The sequence below is a fragment of the Mirounga leonina genome, unplaced genomic scaffold (genome assembly GCF_011800145.1).
Source record: "Mirounga leonina isolate KUSES-001 unplaced genomic scaffold, KU_Mleo_1.0 Mir_53, whole genome shotgun sequence".
Taxonomy (NCBI): Eukaryota; Metazoa; Chordata; class Mammalia; order Carnivora; family Phocidae; genus Mirounga; species Mirounga leonina.
Genome location: NW_023270807.1, coordinates 97814596 through 97839912, shown reverse-complemented (window position 1 = coordinate 97839912; position 25317 = coordinate 97814596). Strand labels below are relative to the sequence as shown.

Sequence of the window (25317 nt, the reverse complement as noted above, 5' to 3'; positions counted from 1 at the left end):
TGAGGTATTTGGAAACAGGGCTTTTAAAAAGAGGTGATTAAGCTGAAATGAGGCCATTAGTGGTACACCTCATCTCATCTGACGGGAAGAGGAAATTTAAACACACAAACACCACAGCTGCACCTGCAGAGAAGGAAGATTATATGAGAGTCAATGAAAAGGCAGCCATCTGCAAGCCAAGAAGAAACCAAACCTTTTAACACCTTGATCTTGGACTTCTAGCCTCCAGAGCTATTCTAGAGGAAATAAATTTCTGTTGTTTCAGTCACCCAATCTTTGGTATTTTGTTACGGCAGCTACTTGCAAACTAATACAGCAAATAATGGTAGAACATGCCACCTTTTTTTTTTTTTTTGGTTAAAAAAATGTATATTTAGATTTAGCCAGCTGGACTCAGCTTAGGTGATCCCAACTTTGTTGGCAACATCCAAAGCATCACAGTCAGGAGCCAGTTGAACATATGCCTTCTTCTCTCCACTGGGCCTAATCAGGGTGTTCACCTTGGCCACAACGTCAAAGACCTTCTTCACAGCATGTTTGATCTGGTGCTTGTTGGCCCTGGCATCCACAATGAACACAAGTTGTGTTATTGTCTATTTTCTTCATGGCTGACTTAGTAGTTAGGGGGACTTGCATAGTGGTCATGCTTGTTTCTCCTGGGGGTGCTCTTTTGAGATATTTGGGCTGCCTTTGGAGAATGCAGTGTCTTGGGCCATCGGAATGCCGTGATGTGCAGATCTTCTTCTTTTTTGTGACTGTGAACACCTTTCAGCACTGCTTTCTTGGCCTTCAAAGTCTTTGCTTTGGCTTCAGCTTTGGGAGGGTCAGCAGCTTCCTTCTTTTGCCTTCAGTGCCATCTTCGTGAACAATACTTGACAAAGAAATTATTTCAGTAATTTAATTTGGATTAATTTACTTTATATTAGGAATCAAACAATAAGTTATTTCTGGAAAGATCTTTTTACATTCTTCCAATGTAAGAAAAAGACGGTTCTATGGAAAAAGAAATGCATCCACAGGACGTACTGTGATATAAAAGACAAACAGACCTTGCTGAGATTTTATTATGAAATTTGATAGAAAATACATTCTGAAATAAAATTAAAATCCAATACACATTATGCCATACTGATGAATACATTCAGATGTTATTCATCCTGAAAAAAGAAAAAGAATTCATTAGAAAACCTCAGACTTGTATAACGGTTGTCAAGTACCCGACTGTGAAATTTAGTTCTTCACAAATTAAGAGTAATTTTACCTGTAAAAATGGTATTACTACACACTTGAACTCATCATCTCTTTCAAGATGATCTTCTATTCTTCAATAGCCATATTGTGGATTAAATATAAAGATGAACTTCTATAGAGGTAACAGCCACACATTTGGGATTGAGTATTGAGTATAGAATATAAAGTAGAAATATCAGTACTAATCTGAGTTTTATAATGAATTAGAATAATTTTCTAACTTAAAATTCTACTTAATTAATTTGATACATACCTTTTTATTCACATTGCAGGCTCCAAATGGACCTCTGAGAATTTCTTTTTCAACTTGTAAATATAAAAGAATTGGGAAGACAGCACAAGAAAAAGAGAACTTATAGCATGAGAGTGGAGACATGCTATAGTAAAATCAAGTCAAGTCAAGAGACCTGGATTCTGGTCCTGACCAGGTCATTACTGTGAAACATTACTTTGGATGTGCAACTTAACTTCTTTGAGGCTCAATCTCTTTTCTTGAAGAATAAGGGGGCTTGAGCAGATTTAAAATTGTAGGTTTTAATGAATTAGTAATTTAGAATATAATGACCAAGAACCTATTTAAGTTGCATTAGAACTCTTTAATTTAAAAAAGGAAACACTGGGACTTCATTTAAATTGACTTCAAAAATTACTTCAGTTTTTGCTAGAAAAGAAAATTAGTCATTACCCAAGAAACTGCTAACCCAGAAAAATGTTTGTCCTAACCCAGAATCTGAGAGATTAAAAGGACCATGGAGGTACAATCCTCCCTAGGTTTACAAATACCACCTGAAGAATATCTATAGTGACTGGAACTTGGGAGGTGCTCATTAAATGGAGCCAAGTTTTCTACTTGTTTTGACCCAATGCTCATTAAGTTACTGTATTTTTGAATGTTTATATTTTAATCTCTAGTTATTATTTCCCCCCTCACAGCTTCATGTAATCATTTCTTCTATATGAAAATTAGTAATAATATGGGATATGGGCTTGTAGACTATAGAATCCAGCTAGAAATCTACTTTCACAATGAAATAGAATCAATGAAATAGAATTAACAATCTTCAGAAAAGGTTCATATAGTTTCAAACTCTACCAAACAATGCTAGCATCTGGACCATATTTTATTCATAAGGTATCATGAAAAATTTGATTAACAGTTTAAAAAAGACATACATTTTAGGACTATTTTTTACAAACAACAAAAAGCTTTACAGAATTTTATATTTCCAAAGTTTTATATAAAATATAAATAATAAGCAAATTAAAAATTGGTAGCTACTCTTATTTTCTAAATGATTTACAGAAATGGTTAACACTACAGGAAAGACTGATTTTGGAAATGGTGGTCATTAAGATTTTACTAACAAAAATTAATCATCAAGTATGAACAGGCAAAACCAATCTCCGTATGTGTATTACATGCATGCACCTTTCTTTAGGGATGCTGCAACTGCATTATATTCTGCTATATTTTTGCTGTTAAACTCACAAGACTAAAGTTATGCCTTTTGAGGCTGCTGTTCTTAGGCATGAACAAGGAAGTCACTGTCAGCCTCATTCATCTGAGTTAGCTGTCAGCCAGGAAACAAGGAAGCTAGGCTTTAGGTAGATGGGTTAGGGGCTCTACTGTTTGCTGTAGCTGCTTGGGTCTGGTCTTTGAGGAAGGTAGACTTCCAGGCACTGTATATTATGTTTGGGTAATAGGTACCAACACAACCATGATCTGGTGCTAGGGCAGAACTTAACAGGAAACATCTTTTTTCCTAGGTTACTATGTAGATAGAACAGGGCCATAGCCAGAATATCTAGTTACAAATCACACAATGGATTTGTTTTTGAATCCTTACAGACTTTAGTAAATTGTCTTAAGAACTAATATAGTAGTACAGCGTTGAAAGGACAAACAGTGAAGTCAGACTACTTGGGTGGGAATCCTGGCTCTGTCATTCGCTAGCTGTGTAACCAACAGATACATTACTTACATTCTACCTCTCTGTTCCTCATCTGTAAAACAGGGAAGTAATAGTAGGTAGCTCACTGTAGTTACACTGAATGGATTAAATAAGAAATATTACTTATAAAGGGCTGGCATGGTGTCAGAAAAGTTGTAATTGTTAAGTATATATATATATATTTTTTTTTTTTAAAAAACTGTTATCATCTCAGCTATCTCAGCTGTACTGTCGGGCAGTAAAAGAGGCGTTGATTTTCCAAGCTTGGGTTAGAATGTTAAGGAATGACATTTTGCACCTCACCCCTCCAATACTGGCAGCAATTACTGCCAATCAAAGAAAAGGTGAAGCTGCAGAAACAAAGTTTTGGAGCCAAGACATTTCAGTTAGCCTTCCAAGCAAGGTGGCTTTCTTACTAGTGTCAATCTTGAGGGTCTAGATTTATTCTTATGCCCTCCGTTATTAGGCCACCGTATCACTACAATTATAGTTGAAGCTAAAAATGTTTGTCGACTGAGAAAGAGAGAGGTGATAATTTTATGAGGCTTAGGATACTTCAGAGCAAGTACAGGACTGGATGGTAGGAAACACTGAGCTCAGAATGCTCAAGGAATCCTAGCATTTTCTTAAAAAAAATTATTTATTTTAGAGAGAGACAGAGACAGCACGTGGGAGAGGCAGAAGGAGAGGAAGCGAGAGAATCTCAAGCCAACTCTCCACTGAGTGGGGGCCCGATGTGGGGCTCGATCTCATGACCCTGAGATCATGACCTGAGCTGAAGCCAAGAGTTGGATGCTTAACCAACTGAGCCACTCAGGCACCCCTAAAGGAATCCTAGCACTTCTTCTTTTTTTTTTAGGATTTTTAAAATTTTTTCGTTATGTTAACTACCATACATTACATCATTAGTTTTTGATAGAGTGTTCCATGATTCATTGTTTGCGTATAACACCCAGTGCTCCATTCAGTACTTGCCCTCTTTAATACCCATCACCAGGCTAACCCATCCCCCCACCCCACTCCCCTCTAGAACCCTCAGTTTGTTTCTCAGAGTCCATAGTCTATCATGGTTCGTCTCCCCCTCCGATTCCCCCCCCTTCATTTTTCCCTCCCTACTATCTTCTTTTTTTTTTTTTTTAAACATATAATGTATTATTTGTTTCAGAGGTACAGGTCTGTGATTCAACAGCCTTACACAATTCACAGCGCTCACCATAACACATACCCTCCCCAATGTCTATCACCCAGCCACCTCATCCCTCCCACCCCCCACCACTCCAGCAACCCTCAGTTTGTTTCCTGCGATTAAGAATTCCTCATATCAGTGAGGTCACATGATACATGTCTTTCTCTGATTGACTTATTTCACTCAGCATAATACCCTCCAGTTCCATCCACGTCATTGCAGATGGCAAGATTTCATTCCTTTTGATGGCTGCATAATAAGGGAATCCTAGCACTTTTGACACAATAAACTTTACACAGAAAACACGTCTTGACAGAGAGGTCTTCAGGAGATTCTATGTATTTTTTTCTTGATATTTCACTGATATTTTAGGTGTTTTTCAATAGCATATTTTATAATTCTCATTATAAAACTAGACACTAATGTAGAGAGAGAAACTCATTTTTTTAACTGTAAAAACTTTATAGTCTAAAATGGAGCAGTCTCCATTTGAATGAAGAAAAAAATTGAGAAGTGAGTTTTCCTTGTATCTATGTTGGGATTAAAAACCACACTGAAAGGTTCCACCAAAACCAAACAAAATTATATATGAAATAGGAAACAGAGCAGTAGTTTCTGAAGATGCAAAATAATTATTTTGTGTAACTGTGTAACTAACCTAAGTTTGAAAAACTGAATAAAGTTAACATGTGTCCCAAAAACTCTAAATATAAAAACTGGCATGACAAAAAGAAAAACTTGCCAGTAACATAAAAAGCAAGCAAGAACATTACCAAAGAACTTCCAATAATGTTCCTCGTCTAAGAAATTTGTTAACTGAAGACTTTCAAATATTCAAACTCAGGTATTTCATGTTACATATTCTATTCAAAACACAGAAAAAAGAGAAGAGCTAGTCACCACATTTAACAAAGCAAATACAACCCCAGGATCAAAAATTGGACAGAGAAATTATTTTAAAAATGTAATTATATACAAGGTTCCTTTCATGCAAGGTACAATCCCGAGATAATTAAATTCTAAAAGTTCTTTGATTAAGTGTATGTAGGAAAGTCCCTTCTAACTTTTTACATTACATGACAATAAGTACTATTACGACAAAATATTAAAAAAATTTGGTTGAAAAAGTATTATGCTATAGTGCTAGCACATAATTAAAGTGATTTAACTATTACCAACTGATTCACTATAAAACCACAAAGAGATAATCAACTCCCCATATATGAAGAGCCCTTTGCCCAAGAATAAACCATCTTATTTAAAAAATGACCAGAGGTGCTAATAGTCAGCCAACGTTAATATGACTAAACAGGGTTCAATTTACAACATGCAGACAATATGGATACTACTTCTGTTAAGTTTTTGAAATTTAATTTTGCTATATATTAAGCTTTATCATGAGAAAAGGTAAATCTATTTCAGCTGCCTAGAAATGCATATCATTTAATACAAATCAAGGAATATATGGTAGGCATTTTGGAAGAAATAACATAACTGTATAATAAAAATTTTGATTTAAATCAATTTAATTTATTCTCTTTTTGTAAAACAGTGCTTCTCAAGCCTTTAAAAATCTTCAGAGAATATTCAAAGTTTTATGACCAACCAAAAAGTCTTAAGAGTTTGATTATGTCCTCAAAGTTTGATTATATTTTGTTTTCCTATTTTAAACTGAAAACCCTGGACTGGGTAATGTATTTCCAAGTATATTCATAAAAATAGTCAAAAGGATTAATATAAAATACTCTCCATCAAGCATTTTTACTTGTGTGTGTGGGGGAAGGGAAGAGTCTTAAGAAAATTCCCATTTAACTAAGGGTAGTGCAGATTACAGAACAAAAGAGTCAATATTTTAGAGAACTATTTCTTTGAAATTGGGGGTTTTGAAAATTTGAGGAAGATGGAATAAAGGTAGGAGAAAATGCAAATTAAAAAAAAGATCTCAAAATCTGAAAGTATAAAATTGTACTATTTATAGCATAAATTGAACCCTGCTTTATTTTAAATAAAGCAAAAATAAAAATAGAATAGTTCACATTGTAAGTCAGAAGAACTGCAATCCCAAGTTAACTGATTTTTAATAATTACTGCCCCAATGAGTTTAGAAGAAACAGCCCAAGAGATTATTGTTTAGCACAGAAATAACAAATTAATATATACAAAATGCAATGCATTAGATCATTTTCTGGTGTTGAGTAACACTGCATATAGCAAGGATTAGAAACAAAAGAGAAATTTCTATTTCCTACCTATATCACTGGCTACCATCTTGGAAAACTTTCTGCTTTTGGTCTTCACTGAAAATAATATTTTGATATAAAATGTCAAAATCTATTCAAAGTAAACTAAATGAATTAAACATAATTAAAAGAAAATACTTTAAAATAAAGATACTATACCCTTTTCTATAAAATTATTCATTTTTTGTTCATCATCTGAATTGTGTGGTGATGAAGAACCTACACAAACGAAGACAATGGAAGGAACAGTCACATATCAGTCACAAACACAGAGTTGTCATAGGGAAAAGTACAAACAAAATAATCTGGTAACTTCTAAGGTAAGTTTCCATACTATTGGCCACAAGAAAATGTCATGCATATAATTAATAACAACTCTTATAATATTACAGTAAGCATAGCAAACAGTAGTGTATTATCTTTCACAGTAGAGAGATCCCTAGTATATATAAATATTAATTTCAATCTATAACAATTTTTCCTTAAGTTACAACCATTTAGAAAAATCTTGGCACAGATGTTAGAGAACAGATAAAAATATAAGCAGCAATTAACTGTTTCTGAAAGAAAATGCAAAAATTCTTTGACACTAGTTAACTGAATAAAGTTCATCCAGAACTAAGAATCCTGTGCAAGAAGTATACTGGCAAAATTTATTTTAAGATTCACTTTCTAGATACAAATTTTAAAATTATATATAAATTCTATTATTACCACAGGGATCTTTAAAATACTGAGGATAATACTTATAATTTTAGGTATGTTCAAATATTTACTTATGTCTAATGAGGTAAGAAATATTTAATTTTATTCTGGCTGTGACTTCCAATAAGTTTAACTAATATTTTTATAATTAAGATTTTATTTGTCCATTTTCCTTAAAAAAAGGTGTTCAATTTTTTATCTCATTTCTTTAATTTCTAACATAAATGTTTTATTTATAAATGTAATCCTAAGTAGTATTCTAGTTGACAACTTTTATTAAATGCTCTGTTCTTCATAATAGCACATTTCAAATGACATCTCACCCATAAATTTTCATAATCTCCTCGCTATAAATCATTTCCCCTCTTTTAAATTCCAATAACCCTTTATCTGTACTCTTCTCTTATGATATTCATCACTTAATACCTCATATTTTAAAAAGTTTACACACATGTGCCCTTTTCATTGCACTGCACTTCTAAAAACTGGGCCCCCATTTGATTCATCTTTGCAACTCCTTTGCACTCAGCAGAGTGCTTCTTTGCTGAATGAGTAAATTTTCTGATAGAAGCAAATACTTGAAACATAACTGGAAGTAAATAAAAAGTCTTTCTGTACTTTTTTTTTTATCTCAGTGAAAGTACTGAATCTTAATAAAGAAGGTCAAAGTTTGACCTTCTCCTCCCCCAGAAAAATCATACTTTCTTTGGCCAAGTGGAAAATATCCTGGAAATCTCTCCATAGACCAAGTAAAACCTGCAACATTGGCAGCATCCATTACTTCTATAATAGTCTTAGAAGATTACTCTTTCAAAACCGTGTTGTTTTGCTAAGTAGCATTTATGGATCCTCATAAATCCTTTATCAAAAAATATCACGTAAGTGGGGTGCCTGGGTGGCTCAGTTGTTAAGCATCTGCCTTCGGCTCAGGTCATGATCCCGGGGTCCTGGGATCGAGCCCCGCATCGGGCTCCCTGCTCCGCAGGAAGCCTGCTTCTCCCTCTCCCACTCCCCCTGCTTGTTCCCTCTCTTGCTGTGTCTCTCTCTGTCAAATAAATAAATAAAAAATCTTTAAAAAAAAAATATCACGTAAGTAGTTATGGACTCAGTGATATTTTCAGGAATAGAAATGGTTATACTTGTTTTTCAAAGAAGATAACGGTTATAAGAGGTTATAAATATTTTAAAATATCACAGTCACCTCTGATATTAAATAGCCCCAGGAATGTAAAAAAATTTATTAATACTTGTTTTAGTTGATGTATTTCATCTTAGAGCAATAGCTACATATCTAAATATGAATATAAAATTATAAAAATGTTTTTTAGTATTTCCAAAAAAAATTTCCAAAGTAAGCCATAAACGTAAAGGAAAGATTTATTTTTCCCCTAACTGAAAATGCCTGCCATTGGTCTTCAGAATTTTTGTCAAATTCCAAAAATGCTTTCAGCATATTCCACTTGAATATGTTTACCAAATAATTATGATTAAATAAACACAGAAAATATTTACAGCTTTTTGTTTTTTTCTGGGGTAAATGGTAACTCCTGAAGGCAGCACTTATATTATGGCCTATGTGGCCCTGGGTTTTCTTCAAACCAAAATAACCTAACAAATGTTTTTATCATTTTCACATACGCAAAGGCACACACATTTCTGATGCAGTAATAACACAAAATTCCAATATTATTAAAGTGCTCAGTAAAGCAATCTGAGTTTTTTGAAATACAAAGATCAAATGGAGATAGCAGAAGTTCTTTCTTATGTTAATTCAGGATGCCAGAATTAATATTTTATTTCAGAAAGACTGCTGGTTTATTTAAAAACAAATGGAAAAGCCAAATTAAGTTCATTACTTGGATTTTCTCAGGATGCTTTTTGAATTGAGCTTTGATACTGATCAGCTAAACTGTTGAGATCACCAATTTTGATTATGGGACTTAAATGCTTTTCAAAAAGTTGCTCTTCATTTGTATTATTATCTTGAATAAACACACTGATTTTGATAAAGGGTGTATGGCTACTTTTCATTTTTATAATAGTGGTCCTCCTCTTAGTATTTATGAGTGACTCAGTGGAATTCCCAACCCACTTTTATACATTTCTTCTTCCCTCATGATACATTGTTTTCTATTAACTATACTGGTTTTATAATCTATATTGTATCATTTAACTATTTATTTATATCCTACCACACTGCAGAAAGTACTTGAGGCTAGTAATTTAATTACTACTTTCCATGGTTTTAATAACTTGATCACCTTGTGGTTCTTCTGATTCACCTCAAACTTACCCCATCCGTTTTTCTTTTTTGACCATCCTAAATTAGTAGAGTTTGTATGTATTGGTGAGAGGAATGATACTAAATTATTCCTTTATTTCCTTATTAGAATGCTAACAAGAATGAAGGCAAAAAAGTTACAAATGTGCAAAGATTAAGACAATTGGCCCAAGATGGGTAGCAAGAATTACTACTATTTTAAAATGGACAAGCAGTGAAAGACATAGCTATTAAGAATATAGCTTTCCAGAATCTTATTCTAGTTTCTAGTGTATGTTTTAGTACGTATGCATGAGTGACATCTATCTCCTGCTCTGTGAAATATGTTTCATGCACAACTACTATCTACTAAAGTTTGATTTGTTCTTTGTAAAAGCTGTCTTTTCTGATATGCAGGAATGCATATAATTTTTCAGAAAACTCTTACATCTTTTGGGGCATAATCAAAGACTAAACTAAATAAGTTAAGAGTTTTTTATCTAAGATCAGAATTTCTGATTTATCAATGATTTTTGCAGTCACAATTTTTACTCTGCAGTTCAAACTCACTGAAACAATAAAATACCTAGTATCATATAAATTTCTGTATGTTAAAACTACATTGTCCTTTCACGTAGATCAAAAAATGTAATATATTTGAAAATGTTCAACAATGTTTGAGTCTGAGAGAAAGGGTTTCTACTTTTATGTACTTTTTATATTATATACTCAAATTTTAATATACTTAAATACTTATCTATAATTACCTCTTGTTGGCTATTCCAAATTGATATATGTATATACCTATTCATAGTTTGGCTTAGGATAATGAGGAGTATTAATTTATTTGGGCTGAGTCTTGTTAAAACACTTTTGAAGGTCATTTAATATATTAAAAGATAATTACATATCCAAATTATCCAGTCTGGCTTTTAGCCTTAACATATTGACAACTGCATTCATATGGCCTTTAGAGAAGGTAAGATCAGAATAGTATTGTAGGTAGATGGACAAAGAACAGCAATAATGAAAAGATACTACAGTTCTGAATTTCAAACTCAGAAATAACTCTAGTTCTGTGAGATCAGATATACCATTACTTGCTCCATATTATTCACTCAAACTTTTCTGTACCAATGTTCAGACTTAACATTAGGTGCTAATTACATAATTCCTATAGCTCCATGTTCCATTAATGAGTGAATTTAAATATGAAATTTAAAGATTAAGAAAACCAGAAGGTGGATATATCTTAAGGTATAACTTGTGCAATATCAGGAAAACGCAATTTCAAAAAGAGAACATCACAAAAATTTTACAGTCCTATGTCTAATAAAATGCTAAACTGAAATATGAGAGAGTAAAGTAAAATGAACTTCTCAATTTTCCCATGCTTATAATAACTTCTGATGTAGTAGAACCAGCTACGGAAGGATCAAAATCTAAGAACCGTGTTACTTTATCCTAAGAACAATCTTTTCAGTCGAAAGCTGATAAATATTCCCGGCCAGAATGATTTAATATGGTAGTTAGAATTGTGAATTCAACTGTAGTAAAGACTGGCAAAGTTTCTATCCACTTAAAATAATAATAAAATTATGATCTTCTTAATCTTAAGGAGATTGAAAAGATACTAAAAATTATGTTCCACTAAAATATTAATATACACATATATCACATAAAGACCTATATTTCATGAACAAAAAAGGACAACTGCTTTAATATAGCTATAAAATTATATCAAATATCACTTTGACCAAAACCAAAAACACATACAATTTAGTCTACAATTATTCTGTCTAAAGTTACCACTAGATAAATGTTCAAAATCTTTGATAATATTTAAATGGACACTATTCAAGAATTAGATCACTATTCTACCAGATGACACCAGGCAAGCCTAAAGCAAAGACAAGATTGTAGAATAACCAAACCATTTGATCCAATGGTGAGGAGTAAAATGTATTTTCCCCAAAAAAGTATAAATATAAGAAAGCTAAGTACACAGTTCTATGACTCTTAACAGGTTAACAGTTGCGGGATTTTATCTAGTGCATTCCTTTTCACTTAGTGAGAATGCAAAAAATAGTATCATGTTAAGAATATGTAACATAAAAGTTCCTTGTGTTATTTTAAATGGTTATCTGTAAAAAGGAATTCTGATACACTGTATTGGTTTTTATAGAATTATAATTATTAATGAAATAAAAAACAAATTACCAGAAGTTGGAGATTTGCAGCGATCCTCTGGGACTACAGTCCCTTCACTAATATCACACAGACCTGCTAAAAAAAAACAAACCAGAAACCAAATCACAACACAAACGTATGTAAGTGAAGTCTTATATCCTATTTACAGTACACATTTAATGACTGTCCATTGTTAAAAACCCAGCAGCTGAACAGACTGTACTGACATTGATACTATGCCCATTAATCTTGAGATAGGAAACAGGAGCACTTTGATACTAAAATACCTCAAAATAATACAGATAGTCATTAGTTAAGCAAAAAGAAAACTTCTAAGAGGTAATTTACTATTCTTCAAGGACATTAGACAGAAAGTAGGACTTTGTTTAAAATCAGTAATTTGAGAGTATATGACAGACTTACTGGATTTCTCTTGAGGGAAAATAAATACCTGGTAGTAAATTTGGTGATTTTTACATCATAGAAACTCTCAACTCACACCTCAAAGTGGTTTCTGCTATGTCTCAAATACCTTCCTTGAATATTTTTAAATAATTAATATTTTCTGCCTCCACATTTACAATATTTAAAATATTGTACATTACTTACCTTGGAGGACTATACTTCTTAAAAACTATACCACTTATTTTTAAAGAGCTCTAAAGAAATACTTCCTTTTCACAGATTTATATGAATTACATAAAACTAATCTATCTTACAGGATGACCTAGATTCTTAGGAGAAACCATAGCAAGGTATTTTATGCTGTAGACAATTAAATGTAAAATTACAAAAAAAAAAAAAAAGACATGGCAATATGCAGAGTAAACAATTAGCACAGATATTAAGTTGCTTGGTGACTGGAATGAAAAGAATTCCTGCAAATTCTTTAAAAATTACAAACAAACACACAGCAGGAATTTGGGATAGCAGGGCCACAGAGGGGCTCCCTATTTAGGCCTCAGAAGAAGTTAGCTATAATGTTGACATATATGCATATATGACCAGTATCGACTTTTTCAATCCTTTGGTAAAAGACATGATGTCACAGAAAGCTTTTACAATAACATTTTCAGAGAACATGGAGTACTGAATTGGATTTATAAGAAGGGTTTTCCATTTTGATTTATATATTATTTTTCTTCACTAGGAAGTTTTTGAATGACAACCAGTAATTTTTTTTTTCTTTTTAACACTTATTAAACTAATGGTTCTGGAGAAAAAAAACCCCAAAACACTAGTTTTTATACTTCAAAGATGATGGGTGGAATTTTAGGCATGCATTTTCTCTTTGACAAAATACTTGTTTACATAAATGAACTCCTTCTTGATAGAACACTAAAATAGCAGGTCTTTATTATTTATTTATTTATTTATTTTTTAAGACTTTATTTGACAGAGAGAGAGAGAGAGAGAGACAGTGAGAGAGGGAACACAAGCAGGGGGAGTGGGAGAGGGAGAAGCAGGCTTCCCGCCGAGCAGGGAGCCGGATTCGGGGCTCGATCCTAGGACCCTGGGATCATGATCTGAGCCGAAGGCAGACGCTTAACGACTGAGCCACCCAGGCGCCCCTAAAATAGCAGGTCTTTAAACAGTAGTGATATACAGAAACAACCTAAGTATCCATCAATGGATGCATGGCTAAAGAAAATGTGGAGTATATAATAATGTGGGTGGTGTGTGTGTGTGTATATATTTATATACATATATGTGTATATACACACACAAACATATACATACATATATACATTCAAACACACAATGGAATATATTCAGCCACAAAATATTTCAATTTTGCCATTTGTGACAACATGGATGGACATTACGTTAAATAGAATAAGTCAGACAGAGAAAGACAATTACTGTATGATCTCACTTGTATGATATAATGGAATCTAAACCTGCCCCGCCCCTGAAAAAAAAACCCAAAACAAACCAAAAACACCAAGCTCACAGATACAGAGAACAAATTGGTGATTGCCATAGCAGGGTGTGGAGCGTGGGAAAAATAGGTAAAAGGGGTCAAGGGTACAAACTTCCAGTTACAGAATAAATAAGGGATGTAATGTACAGCATAACTATAGTTAAGATGGTGTATTAGATATGTGAAAGCTGCTAAGAGTAGATCTTAAAAGTTCTCATTACAAGGAAAAAAAATTTTTGTAACTATGTAAGATGAGGACTGTTAGACCTACTGTGGTGATCATTTTGCAAAGCATACAAATATCAAATCAGTATTTGAAACTAATATAATGATTATATATGCCAATTATACCTCAATAATAAATACTAGTGATAGTATACTCAAGTACTACAGTGAGCCTAGTACCGAATAAAAATAATCAATTTTGAAATTTTAAGCCTTCCATCTGGCTCAGGGTAAAAGTCAAGTCCAACCCTACATGAGTGATTGATGTATATCATCCTATGGTTTATACTATGTGGCTATGGTATATGGTTTATGATTTCTAGCTACAAATATCTTTTTGGGTCTTTGCCATCAAACGTAGTAGTTACCCTTTACGGATAAAAAGCATACCTTCTTTTTCACATGTTTAAGTAGGAAACTTAATTTACTATTTAAAATGGTCAACAAAGCATAATCATATGTTATTCAACATAATATATCTACTGAGGTACATTACATCAAAGTTCATGTTAGGCTACAAATTGACCCACTGGATACCATGGTTTAATTCAGGGGTTGGCAAACCTGATCGGTTTTGAGGCCAGCTAAGCAAATAAACCATGATGCTGTTCTAATTAAACTGTACTGGCAAAACCCAGCAGTGGGCCAGTTTTGGCTCAGGGCCAGCCGTTTGCTGACTCCTGGTTTAATCAATCTTGCAATTGTCAAAATGACTAGGTCACTTCCATCTGCCTAGTTCATAAAAGATATACATGGAATTCTTTATTAAGTATCTGATTAACTTCAGGAAACATGTCAACAGGCTGCTATGAGCCATCAATGTAGTTATGAGATTAAAAAAGTAACACCAATTTTGGTACAATTTACTTTCAGTGGATTCCTGCTGACTTCAATTGATGGCTCTATTTTCAGGATGCATACAAGGCATTTCAATATGCACACAAATCATTCCAGAATTTTGACTGATTTGTACATCAAATTTACTGATTTGACCTTTATCAACTTGGGTACTGTTTACAAATTCTCTTGATATGTTTTTATTACTTTATCACTTTTTATTACCAAGGTCTGCCTTATACATAATATAGCTTAGATTTTCATTTCTCTTAATTATTTTTCATAATTTCCAGAAAGAGAAATCATTCCTCTTAATGGAGGGTTGAGAAACAAAGTTATTTAGTCTATATTCTGTTTTTCAACTATCATTTCAAATGATCCTTAGAGTCCTAATCCTTCTTTAATTATATTTTCACTGAAACCAAACATTTTGCTATCCCATTTTTTGAAGACCAGCCTATATTCAACACAGTACTTAATGATTTATGCACACTTATGCACCCTTGATTATATCCCTCATTTCTTATATAGTGTGTTTTGTTTCTTATAATACACACAAACACACAGAAATATCAACTAGTATTACTGGGCCCAATAGCTATTTCTATTTTTCTATTCTACTGAATATATTGAAGACTTGAAATTAATTGCAATTGTATAGCCCAAATCTTCATTTTTAGAGCCACTTCTCTGTAATTTTAGAAAATATCTTTCCTAAAGTCATGCACAGCTTTGTCCCTCTAATTTCTTTCTTCATAATTATCAACTTCCAAGACTAAGTTAAGTTTCTTTTCATGGGTGTATCACTCTCACATCATTAAGAAGATCTTATTTGGGGTTTAGAATTATATTCAGAATAGAAATTTCCCTTTTGTGTCCTTCACGGAGTGAAAAAGTGGTCAGCAAAACAAGACACATATTATCATGTTTCACTTTTGTTATAATTAAGACTTTCAGCAAGCAGATATGCAGGTAGTTGAAATACTTTATCACTAGTTGTCCCAGTAACAGTCTCATAATTTTTATTATGAAAACACTGTACACATTTTAGTTATGGGTTCAACTGTATTTTAATACAGCTGTAAAACACAAACAGTAATGTTTATAAAATAATTTCATGAGTAACACCTCACTCTTTATGAAAACATATTAGAATCTACTAGTAGTAAAAACATTTCTCCAAGCCAATCTTTAAAAAAGATAAGAATTTGGTGGTATTTGGGCTACATTTCCAAAACATATTATAAAATACACACTTCTGCAAGAATATCCTTTTTATCAATGCAATTAAAGAATTTTAGTACCAATTATTTTATATTTAATTTTATTTGAAACATAATTATATTTTAGAATTAAGGCACAAATATTCCCAAAATGTTAAAGCGCATATAAAAATAACTTTCTTTTAATTTTTATTTAAGACACAATCAAATATTGTTACAAGTGAGCATAATATCTTAAACTGATAAAGGAAAACTCAAACAGTTCTCCTCTGCCTAAAAATCTAACTCTTCAATACAAAATAAAGCAAATAATAATATAAATAATATTATGAGATTTACTACAGGATAGAGAATGCAATAAAATTTAAGAAAAAAATATTTTTGAAATCACATGGTAAAATTGGTCTCTATTCTAAGCATAGGTATTTAATTTCTAGCCATTTTATGAAACTATTATGTATCAAGGAAAGAGAAATTAATTTTTGGAGCAATGAAGTTTTTACACAGGTTTGTGGTAAAATTGCTAAAAGTACTTGTCTCCTCTTTCATGACAATGTTTTAACTAACGCTAAATATTAGTTTGCTTTGCTTTATAAAGAAAGTGGATTGGGACACAAATATTTCAATAGCTGTTTTCATATACACAGGATGATTAATTTAGGAATGAGTATGCCATTTTAGATATATAATGTTTTAATAAGCTCTTTTAAAAATAAATGAGAAAGGGGCGCCTGGGTGGCTCAGTTCGTTAAGCGACTGCCTTTGGCTCAGGTCATGATCTCAGGGTCCTGGAATCGAGCCCCGCATTGGGCTCCCTGCTCCGCAGGAAGCCTGCTTCTCCCTCTCCCACTCCCCCTGCTTGTGTTCCCTCTCTCGCTGGCTCTCTGTCAAATAAATAAAATAAATAAATAAATGAGAAAAAATGATTTTACAGACGACAAACAAACATGCCATGACTTTACTGACATGGAATAACTTACTTAAAGAAGAACGGAGTTTTTTCACAGATTCAGAATATAAGCTAGAAAGGCCACACATGCAAGAAGTCACAGTCAGCATGCCTTAGTGAAGCAATGAAAAGTGAAGGGAAAAAAAGGAGACAAAGGTACTAGAATGGTATAGTTGAGATAATTTCTGAAGATAAAACATGACAAAATGATCACACACAAAAACAAAAATGGAGAAGAAAATTCAAGCATCAAGCCAAAGTGATAGTAAGGTCTATATGCCACCACCTTTTTTTTTCTTCTCTCATAAATTGTGATACAGGTAATATTAGCTAATTATGCCATGAGAGCAAATGAGAAATGAATCTCAGAGAGAATTTAAGATCAGAGAGACTGAGTTATAAGTATAGATCAGAGCTTCCCAGTGTTTCACTGCACACTGGCGTTCTGCAAATGGGCTGAGTCTGCCCAAGATAGGGTTCCCTTCAATCCCTCAATCCCTGGTCCAGCTGAACAGGTCCTGAGGAGACTGGAGCCTGCAGGCCAGTAACTGCTGCAGGCCTCACTAATATACCCCTATGTACCAGAGATCCAATGCCATGAGGTTTTTTAAAAAAAAAAAAAAAAAAAAAGGTGAGGCGTACTGGTAGACCACCAACTAGACATATTAAAACATTTAAAATTAAGACTAACTGGATGCCTGGGTGGCTCAGTCAGTTAAGTGTCTGACTTCGGCTCAGGTCATGATCCCGGTGTCCTGGGATGGAGCCCAATATCTGGGCTCCCTGCTCAGTGGGGAGTCTGCTTCTCCCTCCCCCCTTTGCCCCTCCCCGCCATGTTCTCTCTCAAATAAATAAAATCTTTTTAAAAAATTAAAAAATAATATAAAATTAAGACTAATTACCTAGCAAACATAAAAGAATGCTATAAAGAAAATTCTTAATGGATCTGGGTTTGCATTGAATCAAGGCTATCTAAAAACACTGTATTTTCTTAGAATTCAAATTCACTTTTGCATTTACATTTTTTTCTCACATGGGAAATGATCCCTTTAAATAACATAGCTGGAACAACGAATTTTTGGTCTTACAATACCAAACAATAATAAAAGGGGCAAAACTTTGAAATTAACTTTTATTCCATAAAAATGAGATAAATTTTCATCCCATTATAATTTAGCTGAAGAAACTTGCCACTGTGGTTCTTTCCCAATGTTAATTAAAATCCTAGGATATTAAAAACAAAAGCAAAATCTAATAACAACACAAAACAAAGAAGGCTCAAATCTTTTACTAGTTTTGACAGTTTACATATATAGACTAAGTCAGACAAGCTATTTATCTAACTGAAGTATTTATATTCACAGAAGTAACTCAGTATTTATAGAAATCCTAAAACTCAGGATTGTTTTCTTTATACCTCCTGAAGGTTGTCGAGATTTACGAGGAGACCGGGGTTCTCTCCGATAAGGATCATTGGAGCCATATAATTCAATAGTGCCCAGGTTGAGGAGTACTGCTTTCTGGAGGTAGTCTACCATTGCAATGCCATTACAATTGCCAAAAACTACCCTGGGAATAGGAAAAGAGCACACATTTTAGTACAAATAAGTAATTATAAGGAAATGTAGTCTATAAGGCTGAAAAGAAGGAGGATGGGTTTTCAGAAAATTCCTCTTTGCAACTAAAGACTATCAGAGACATGGAAATACAGGTTACATATGCCTTCTCATGGAACTACGCAGATCTTCTGCAGACATTAATGATTAAAAATCGGTATCATTAAAAAAATGTTGGCATAGGAAGTGAAACTTGATCACAGACATAAATCTCCATCCTAGGAAATGTGACGTCTATTTTTCTGACTTAAGGGCATTTCAAGCAGCTCAGGGGAAGACATTCTCTTCCACTAGGGAAGTGAGGGATTATATCTCTGGGAAAATTCTGGTAATCTATACAGTCAAGAATAAAAAGTAGAAAGCATAAATCTTGGAGGTCTCCCTCTGGAGTACTCCAAATACCTTCCCAATTATGAGTCAGGAACTACAAACCAAGCAACTATGAATAAAGGGATTTGACTCTTTTAAGATGTCTTAAGCCAGAAGATGAAAACTGAAATGTACAGAAGGACTCTGTAAGTAATACAAACAGGCCAGATAAGGACTTTAGATAACCCTTCTAAAGAGGGAAAGTTTCAATTCCATTCATGCTGACCACTGCCAAGCAGGATTGGAGACAATGGGCCAGGTAATCAGATTTTTCAGTTAAAGTTCTAAATATGGATTTCACATTAAATAATCTTGGCAGCTAGTTCAAATATTAAAAACATACAAGGAGGGGCTAAATAAAATGTTAACTGTGAGTCCATGAACCTGTGATCAACTGATTTGCAACTTCCTTTGAAATTTCCTACTGGTTCTTTTTCTTATTCCCTCTTTCCTTATGGTTGTGGGCAGTGAAATATTAAAAGAGAGAAGGTTTGTGTTCTTACATTGTGGGGCAGCAAATGAAAGACATTGAGAGATGACGATCTCAGGCTATAGCCAGTCTTAGCTGGGAATACGAGTATAAGAGATAGAGTGAGTGGTTACAGCTCCAGGAGGAAGAAGAAAGATGAATGAGTCCCTAGGGCTAGCATAAAAGAAGAAGACGGTGACCCACAACCGATAAATAGCCCTGGGACTAAATAGTGCATGATTCTCTTATACCACAATGCTGATTTTTAAAACAAACAAAAATACTTTGTAAGTCTACCAAATTATAATAAAAAAGTATGTATAATACTCAATACTTAAAGGTATGAATTGATGATACAACTGTAGTATAAATACTTTACCAAACTATTACTATGCCTTTATAATTTATACAAGTGAATTTTGGAAGTAGAAAGAAGAAATTATATAGCTCTGGTTCAACATTTACAGAATTAGCTTAGAATAAAGTCTTCTGAGTTGATGCTGTGAGACCTCCATTATACTGAGCATTAATAAGGAAATCATTTCTGAGAGTATATCCAGGAGAGGACATACTGACTTTAAACCTTTAACTCAATTCATTGGGAAGCACTATAAGTGTATCCAGAGTAAATTATTCGGAACAGAATTATTTTCCAAATAAACACTAATTCTGATTTGAAGTTAAAGATATACAACTTTTTAACATGCTATAATAAAGATCCTATTTAAAAAAAAAAAAATGTGCGGAATACTATGAACAGACTGAGAAACACATAAATTATACTTACAATCCATATGAAGAATTGACTGCCAAGCTGGTTATTTGTTGTGGTGGTTCTCCACCTACCCATACCAACTGAATAACTAGTTCTGTCTGATAACCTGGAGACTGCTTAAGTGGTGAATTTTTAACTCTGTAATAAAGGAAAACATATTACCTTTTAACCCATCTTCATGTATCTTATTAACTTATGTAATTATAAAGTCATGCATAAATAACTGCACAAAGTAACTTTATATATGAAATTGTATTAAATATACAAAAATGAAAACTGAATCCTGTTCTCTACAGTCATTTAATCTAGCTGGAGACAAAACATGTACATAAATAACAAAAATAAGAAATCACATATAAGTTCCCATTATAAATTGGGGGGTTGGAAGTAGGAAGGGAGAAAAAGAGGATGGATAGGAAGGGGAGGGAGGAATGGAAAGAAGAATGAAGAGAATGAGAAACCCCAGAATTAAGAAGAGGAGAAAAAAATCAAGTTAGAAAAAAAAATGCAAGTTAGAAAAGTAGACTTAAATATATGGTGTAAGAACATGAAAAGTGGCCCAAAACATAATGAGTTAAAAAAAATATGAGAAATTTATTTGTGGGTGCATGACACTTTCACTATTAAAAAAATGTACTCTTTGAATTGATAGTAATTTTGATTATAGACTCTTTCCCCAATAATTGCTGAATAGGTGCTCAAAATATATTGCTTTTGCAAACATATGCAAACAAAAAGTAGGAAACCCATAATCAAGGATTAACAAGTGTGTAAGTTTGCTCACAGTGGAGGCAAGTGTAGTAACAGTGAGAAATCAATATAACAAGATAGGCATAGGTCAGACTTTAGAGGGTCTTCAAGGTCTGGCTGCAAAGGTCTGATGTTGGTAGAAAGAACTGAGGGCTTTTGAAAAACTACAGCAAAGTTTAAGTCCTGGCTCTGCCATTTTCCAGGTGTCTTCTTGTCTAAAAAAGTGGCAATATTACTATCTAATCACAGTATGAGTGCCTATGAAAGAGCTCTCAATGGTCAATTTACACAAATATTTTCATTATTTTAAGGAATTAAAAGCCAATTAAGGTTTATAAGAAATACTTTGGAAAGATTAATTTGGTGGAGGTTTGCAAGATGAAGTAGAATAGGAGAACAATTAAGAAGTGCCTGTAATTATGTAAAACAATAAGAAAAAGGTAGATTTGAAACACATTATGAAGTAAGAATCAAAAATGCTTCTAAACTTCACGAAGGCACAAACCTTGCAGTTACTTTTAACACTCCAGTACAGAGGAGGTACTCAATATTTGAATGAATGAATGAGCTGAAGGGTCATTAGAGGAAGATCAGGGAGAAAAATTAGACAGTCATTCTAAGTTAAGAAGAGAAAGAGAGAGAAAGAAAGAGAAAGAAAAAGATAGAGAGAAAGAGAGAAAGATAAAAAAAGAAAAAAGAAAACTGTCAGGATGAAGAGCTAGTTTTGCAGGAATATGTGGTTTTCAAGTGAACTACTCAGCAAAAAGATAAATGTATTCCCAAACTCCCTTAATTGAGTAAATTCATACAAATTTTTTATTAGTTAAACTTGTTATGTACATATTAGGGGGAGTGAGGGAGGGGCTTATAAGAATGTGAGACTTTCTAAGGAATACAACCACTTATTTTTTTAAAAGATTTATTTATTAATTTTTTTATTTATTTGACAGAGAGAAAGAAAGAGAGTGTGTGCACCAGCGCAAGGGAGCACACAGCGGGGGCAGAGGCAGAGGATGAGGGAGAAGCAGGCTCCCCACTGAGCAGCGAGCCTGACCTGAGCCAAAGGCAGGCACTTAACCGACTGAGCCACCCAGGCACCCTGGAATACAGCCACTTAGATATAACACCTATAATACTTGTATCAGGAAACTTTAAGTGGATTTGGAAGATAAAATTTTCCTTTTTTAATTTATTAATTAAATCAATTAAAATTAAGGGGCACCTGGGTGGCTCAGTCGGTTAAGCGGCTGCCTTCAGCTCAGGTCATGTTCTCAGGGTCCTGGGATCGAGCCCCACATCGGGCTCCCTGCTCTGCGGGAAGCCTGCTTCTCCCTCTCCCACTCCCCCTGCTTGTGTTCCCTCTCTCACTGTGTCTCTGTCAAATAAATAAATAAAATCCTTAAAAAAAATCAATTAAAATTAAAGTGAGTAGTGTATTTCTGTGTGTGACTACTTTTACTATTAAAAAAATTTTACTTTGACTTTAAGGTAAAAACATTTTTGATTGCTCAGACTCTTTCTCTAATAATCGCTCTTGTAAAACTTACGCAAAGCCCGCTTACTTCAATAATTCTTAAGGCTCTGCTCTGGGGTGACAGTGTCATGAAAGAAGGATAGCAGGAAGACTACTCAATGTTAAATCTCCTGACACCAAACTCAGAAGTATGGATGCTTTTGAGTCAGTTAGTTGGTACTTCTAGTGAGGAAGACCATGACACCTGACCAAATGTGTTGTCCAAATTTTAGGGTACACATTAGGGTACTCCAAATACAAACTGAGTTACAGTCATTTCATGCCAAGTCTGAAAGGCAGCACACTCAGAACTGTATGTTGGCTGAGCAGAAGTTCTGTTTTTTCCTCAGGGAAATACCACTAATCAGTGGCAGCTGTCCATCTCAAGAGACGGAAATGAAGACCGAGTGTTCTTCTGAAAAGAAGAGGCTGACTGTGTTATTTTCTCCTTACATGAATTAGGTAAGGTTCAAAGAAATGTCCACCTTCTTTCGGCATATTTAACATGCACATTAGACTAGAGCAGGAACAAGCATTCAAGGAAAATATTAGAAGTACGTATATGGACAAATTTAAAACTTCAGTGATGAAGACACACAGAACTCATGGGGGGCGCCTGGGTGGCTCATTTGGTTAAACGGCTGCCTTCAGGCTCAGGTCATGATCTCAGGGTTCTGGGGATCCAGTTCTGCATCTAGCTCCCTGCTCAGCAGGGAACCTGCTTCTCCCTTTCCCTCTGCCACTCACCCTGCTTGTGCTCTCTTGTTTTCTCTATCAAATAAATAAATAAAATTTAAAAAAAAAAAAAGAACTCATGGAATTCTTAATTTACTTAGTAAGAAGAAACAAAAAAAAAGTTCTTAAGCAAAAATAAGCCAGCCAAGCCTGCTGCATAATCCCCAATTGGTAAAAAACTAGAAACTGGATCAAGAAATGACAGGATAGGTTAAAAATGCAAAATGGGGGATGGGTGGGCGTAATGTTTTATGTGTACAATGTTTACATGCAAATTATTTTAATGTTTTTAGTAAATGTAAATTAAGGTTTTACTTTTTAAAGACAAGGGGCTGGACCTTTATAAAAAGCTTCATAATTTAATAAAAACAAACAAAAAAACTCTGTAATTTGTACAAATGCATTTTTAAACATATGTTTGTCCAGGCTTTGCAGTTTCAAAATGTTTGTCTGTTTGGACAAATAAACTGCAAAAGCCCAATTAAGATACTTAAAAACATAAAACTTTACTGGTAAAAAGAATAAATCACATAGCTGCTTTTAAAATGTTTCTTCAAAGGAATAATTACATATGAAAGCATTCTGTATAAAAAAACCCTCAGTACTAGTTATTTTAATATCAATTTGGTTATATTTCTGACATTTAAAAATTGGTTTTTGGGACTGTGGATTAAAACAATGTGAAGTTAATAAATAACCGTATTTACCAGAAAACTATTAAGAAGGAAAAAAATGAGGTATAACTCAAATTGTCTGTGATTAAAAAGTCACTGGTGAATATATCGATTTTAGACAAAAAAATCTCAAAACTTTGCCACCGAAGAGACATCACTAAAATAAACGTCAAACACAAACTGTTCTTCATAGGCTATAAGACGTAAATTTAACAGAAGGCTGGAGAAAAATACAATTAAAATAAAAAAAAATCAGAAGAGCATTAATGAAATTTTACAAATTTAAGCTTAAAGCAAAGTAGTACTGAATAAGTAACAGAAGGGAAGAAGGCAGAATTCTGTATTTTCAAGTTTCATTCTAGCTAAACATGTGCCAGAACTGTTGCAAACAGAGGGGTGTGTATGTATGTACATGAGAGAGACAAAATAAAACCTTGAGACCTTTCTGAGGAATGTAGTTGCTTAATCTCAATACTTACATTTTTTATTTTTTTATTTTTTAAGATTTTATTTATTTATTTGAGACAGAGAGAATGAGAGACAGAGAGCATGAGAGGGAGGAGGGTCAGAGGGAGAAGCAGACTCCCTGTCGAGCAGGGAGCCCGATGTGGGACTCGATCCCGGGACTCCAGGATCATGACCTGAGCCGAAGGCAGTTGCTTAACCAACTGAGCCACCCAGGCGCCCCAATACTTACATTTTTTAGATCAGACCAGAATTTCTCATTGTTGGTACCAGTGGCATTCTGACCTGGGAAGTTCTTTGTTGTGGGGCACTGTTCTGTGCACTTGAGCATCATCCCTGGCCCCTATGCACGAGATACCAGTAGCACCCTATTCCTACTGTTGCGACAACTAATAACGTCTCCAGATATTGCCAAATAAATAGGGAGGAGCAAAATCATCCCTGTTTGAGAAATACTAATATAGAACATACAACCTCAAATTTATATAAACATATAAAGGTTTATTTTCTAAAAAGTCTACACTTTTTGGGGTGCCTGGGTGGTTCAGTCGTTTAAGCAGCTGCCTTCAGCTAAGGTCCTCGTCCTGGGGTCCTGGGATCAAGCCCCGTGTCAGGCTCCCTGCTCAGGATCCCTTCTTTGATCTTTGTTATTTCTTCCTCTGCCTCTCCCCTTCCTCAACTGGTGCTCCTCACACTCTAATAAATAAACAAAAATCTTCAAAAACATAAAGTCTATATTTTTTAAATGATTATGATATAAAAAAATCTGCCGTATCTTTGGGGGTGATTGCCATGCAATTTTAGTTACACAGGCATTCTCCACAGCAATCCTTTAATTATTCACCAAGAGAAGTGACTCTAGCAGATCTAAAACAAAACCAGGACAAACCCTGGTTCTTCTAACAAATGCAAATTTTCTCTCACCAGGCCTCCCTACCTTGAACCTACTAATCTGGCTTTTGCTCAACTCTTGTACTGAATTTCTTTGACATTTTCAATAACCACGTTT

The 25317-nt window shown here is 33.9% G+C and overlaps 1 protein-coding gene and 1 long non-coding RNA gene across 6 annotated transcripts in view; both read right to left on the bottom strand.

The window, feature by feature from the left end:
- STXBP5 (syntaxin binding protein 5) overlaps positions 1–25317 on the bottom strand; it is a 184853-nt gene that overhangs the window by 42119 nt on the left and 117417 nt on the right. Inside the window, exons 17-21 of one of the 5 annotated variants that reach the window (XM_034990955.1) lie at positions 20184–20309; positions 18360–18511; positions 11815–11880; positions 6789–6848; positions 6639–6686 (exon numbers count right to left, since the gene is read on the bottom strand). In XM_034990955.1, the coding sequence (XP_034846846.1) occupies positions 6639–6686; positions 6789–6848; positions 11815–11880; positions 18360–18511; positions 20184–20309 (452 nt within the window). The remainder of the gene's footprint in view (positions 1–6638; positions 6687–6788; positions 6849–11814; positions 11881–18359; positions 18512–20183; positions 20310–25317) is intronic. The other 4 variants (XM_034990957.1, XM_034990958.1, XM_034990959.1 and 1 more) reach the window with 4 other exon arrangements.
- LOC118001021 lies at positions 854–3892 on the bottom strand. The gene is made up of 2 exons (XR_004676609.1): positions 1262–3892; positions 854–1157 (listed from the first exon to the last, which is right to left on the bottom strand). It is a non-coding gene; the product is annotated as an uncharacterized LOC118001021 (long non-coding RNA).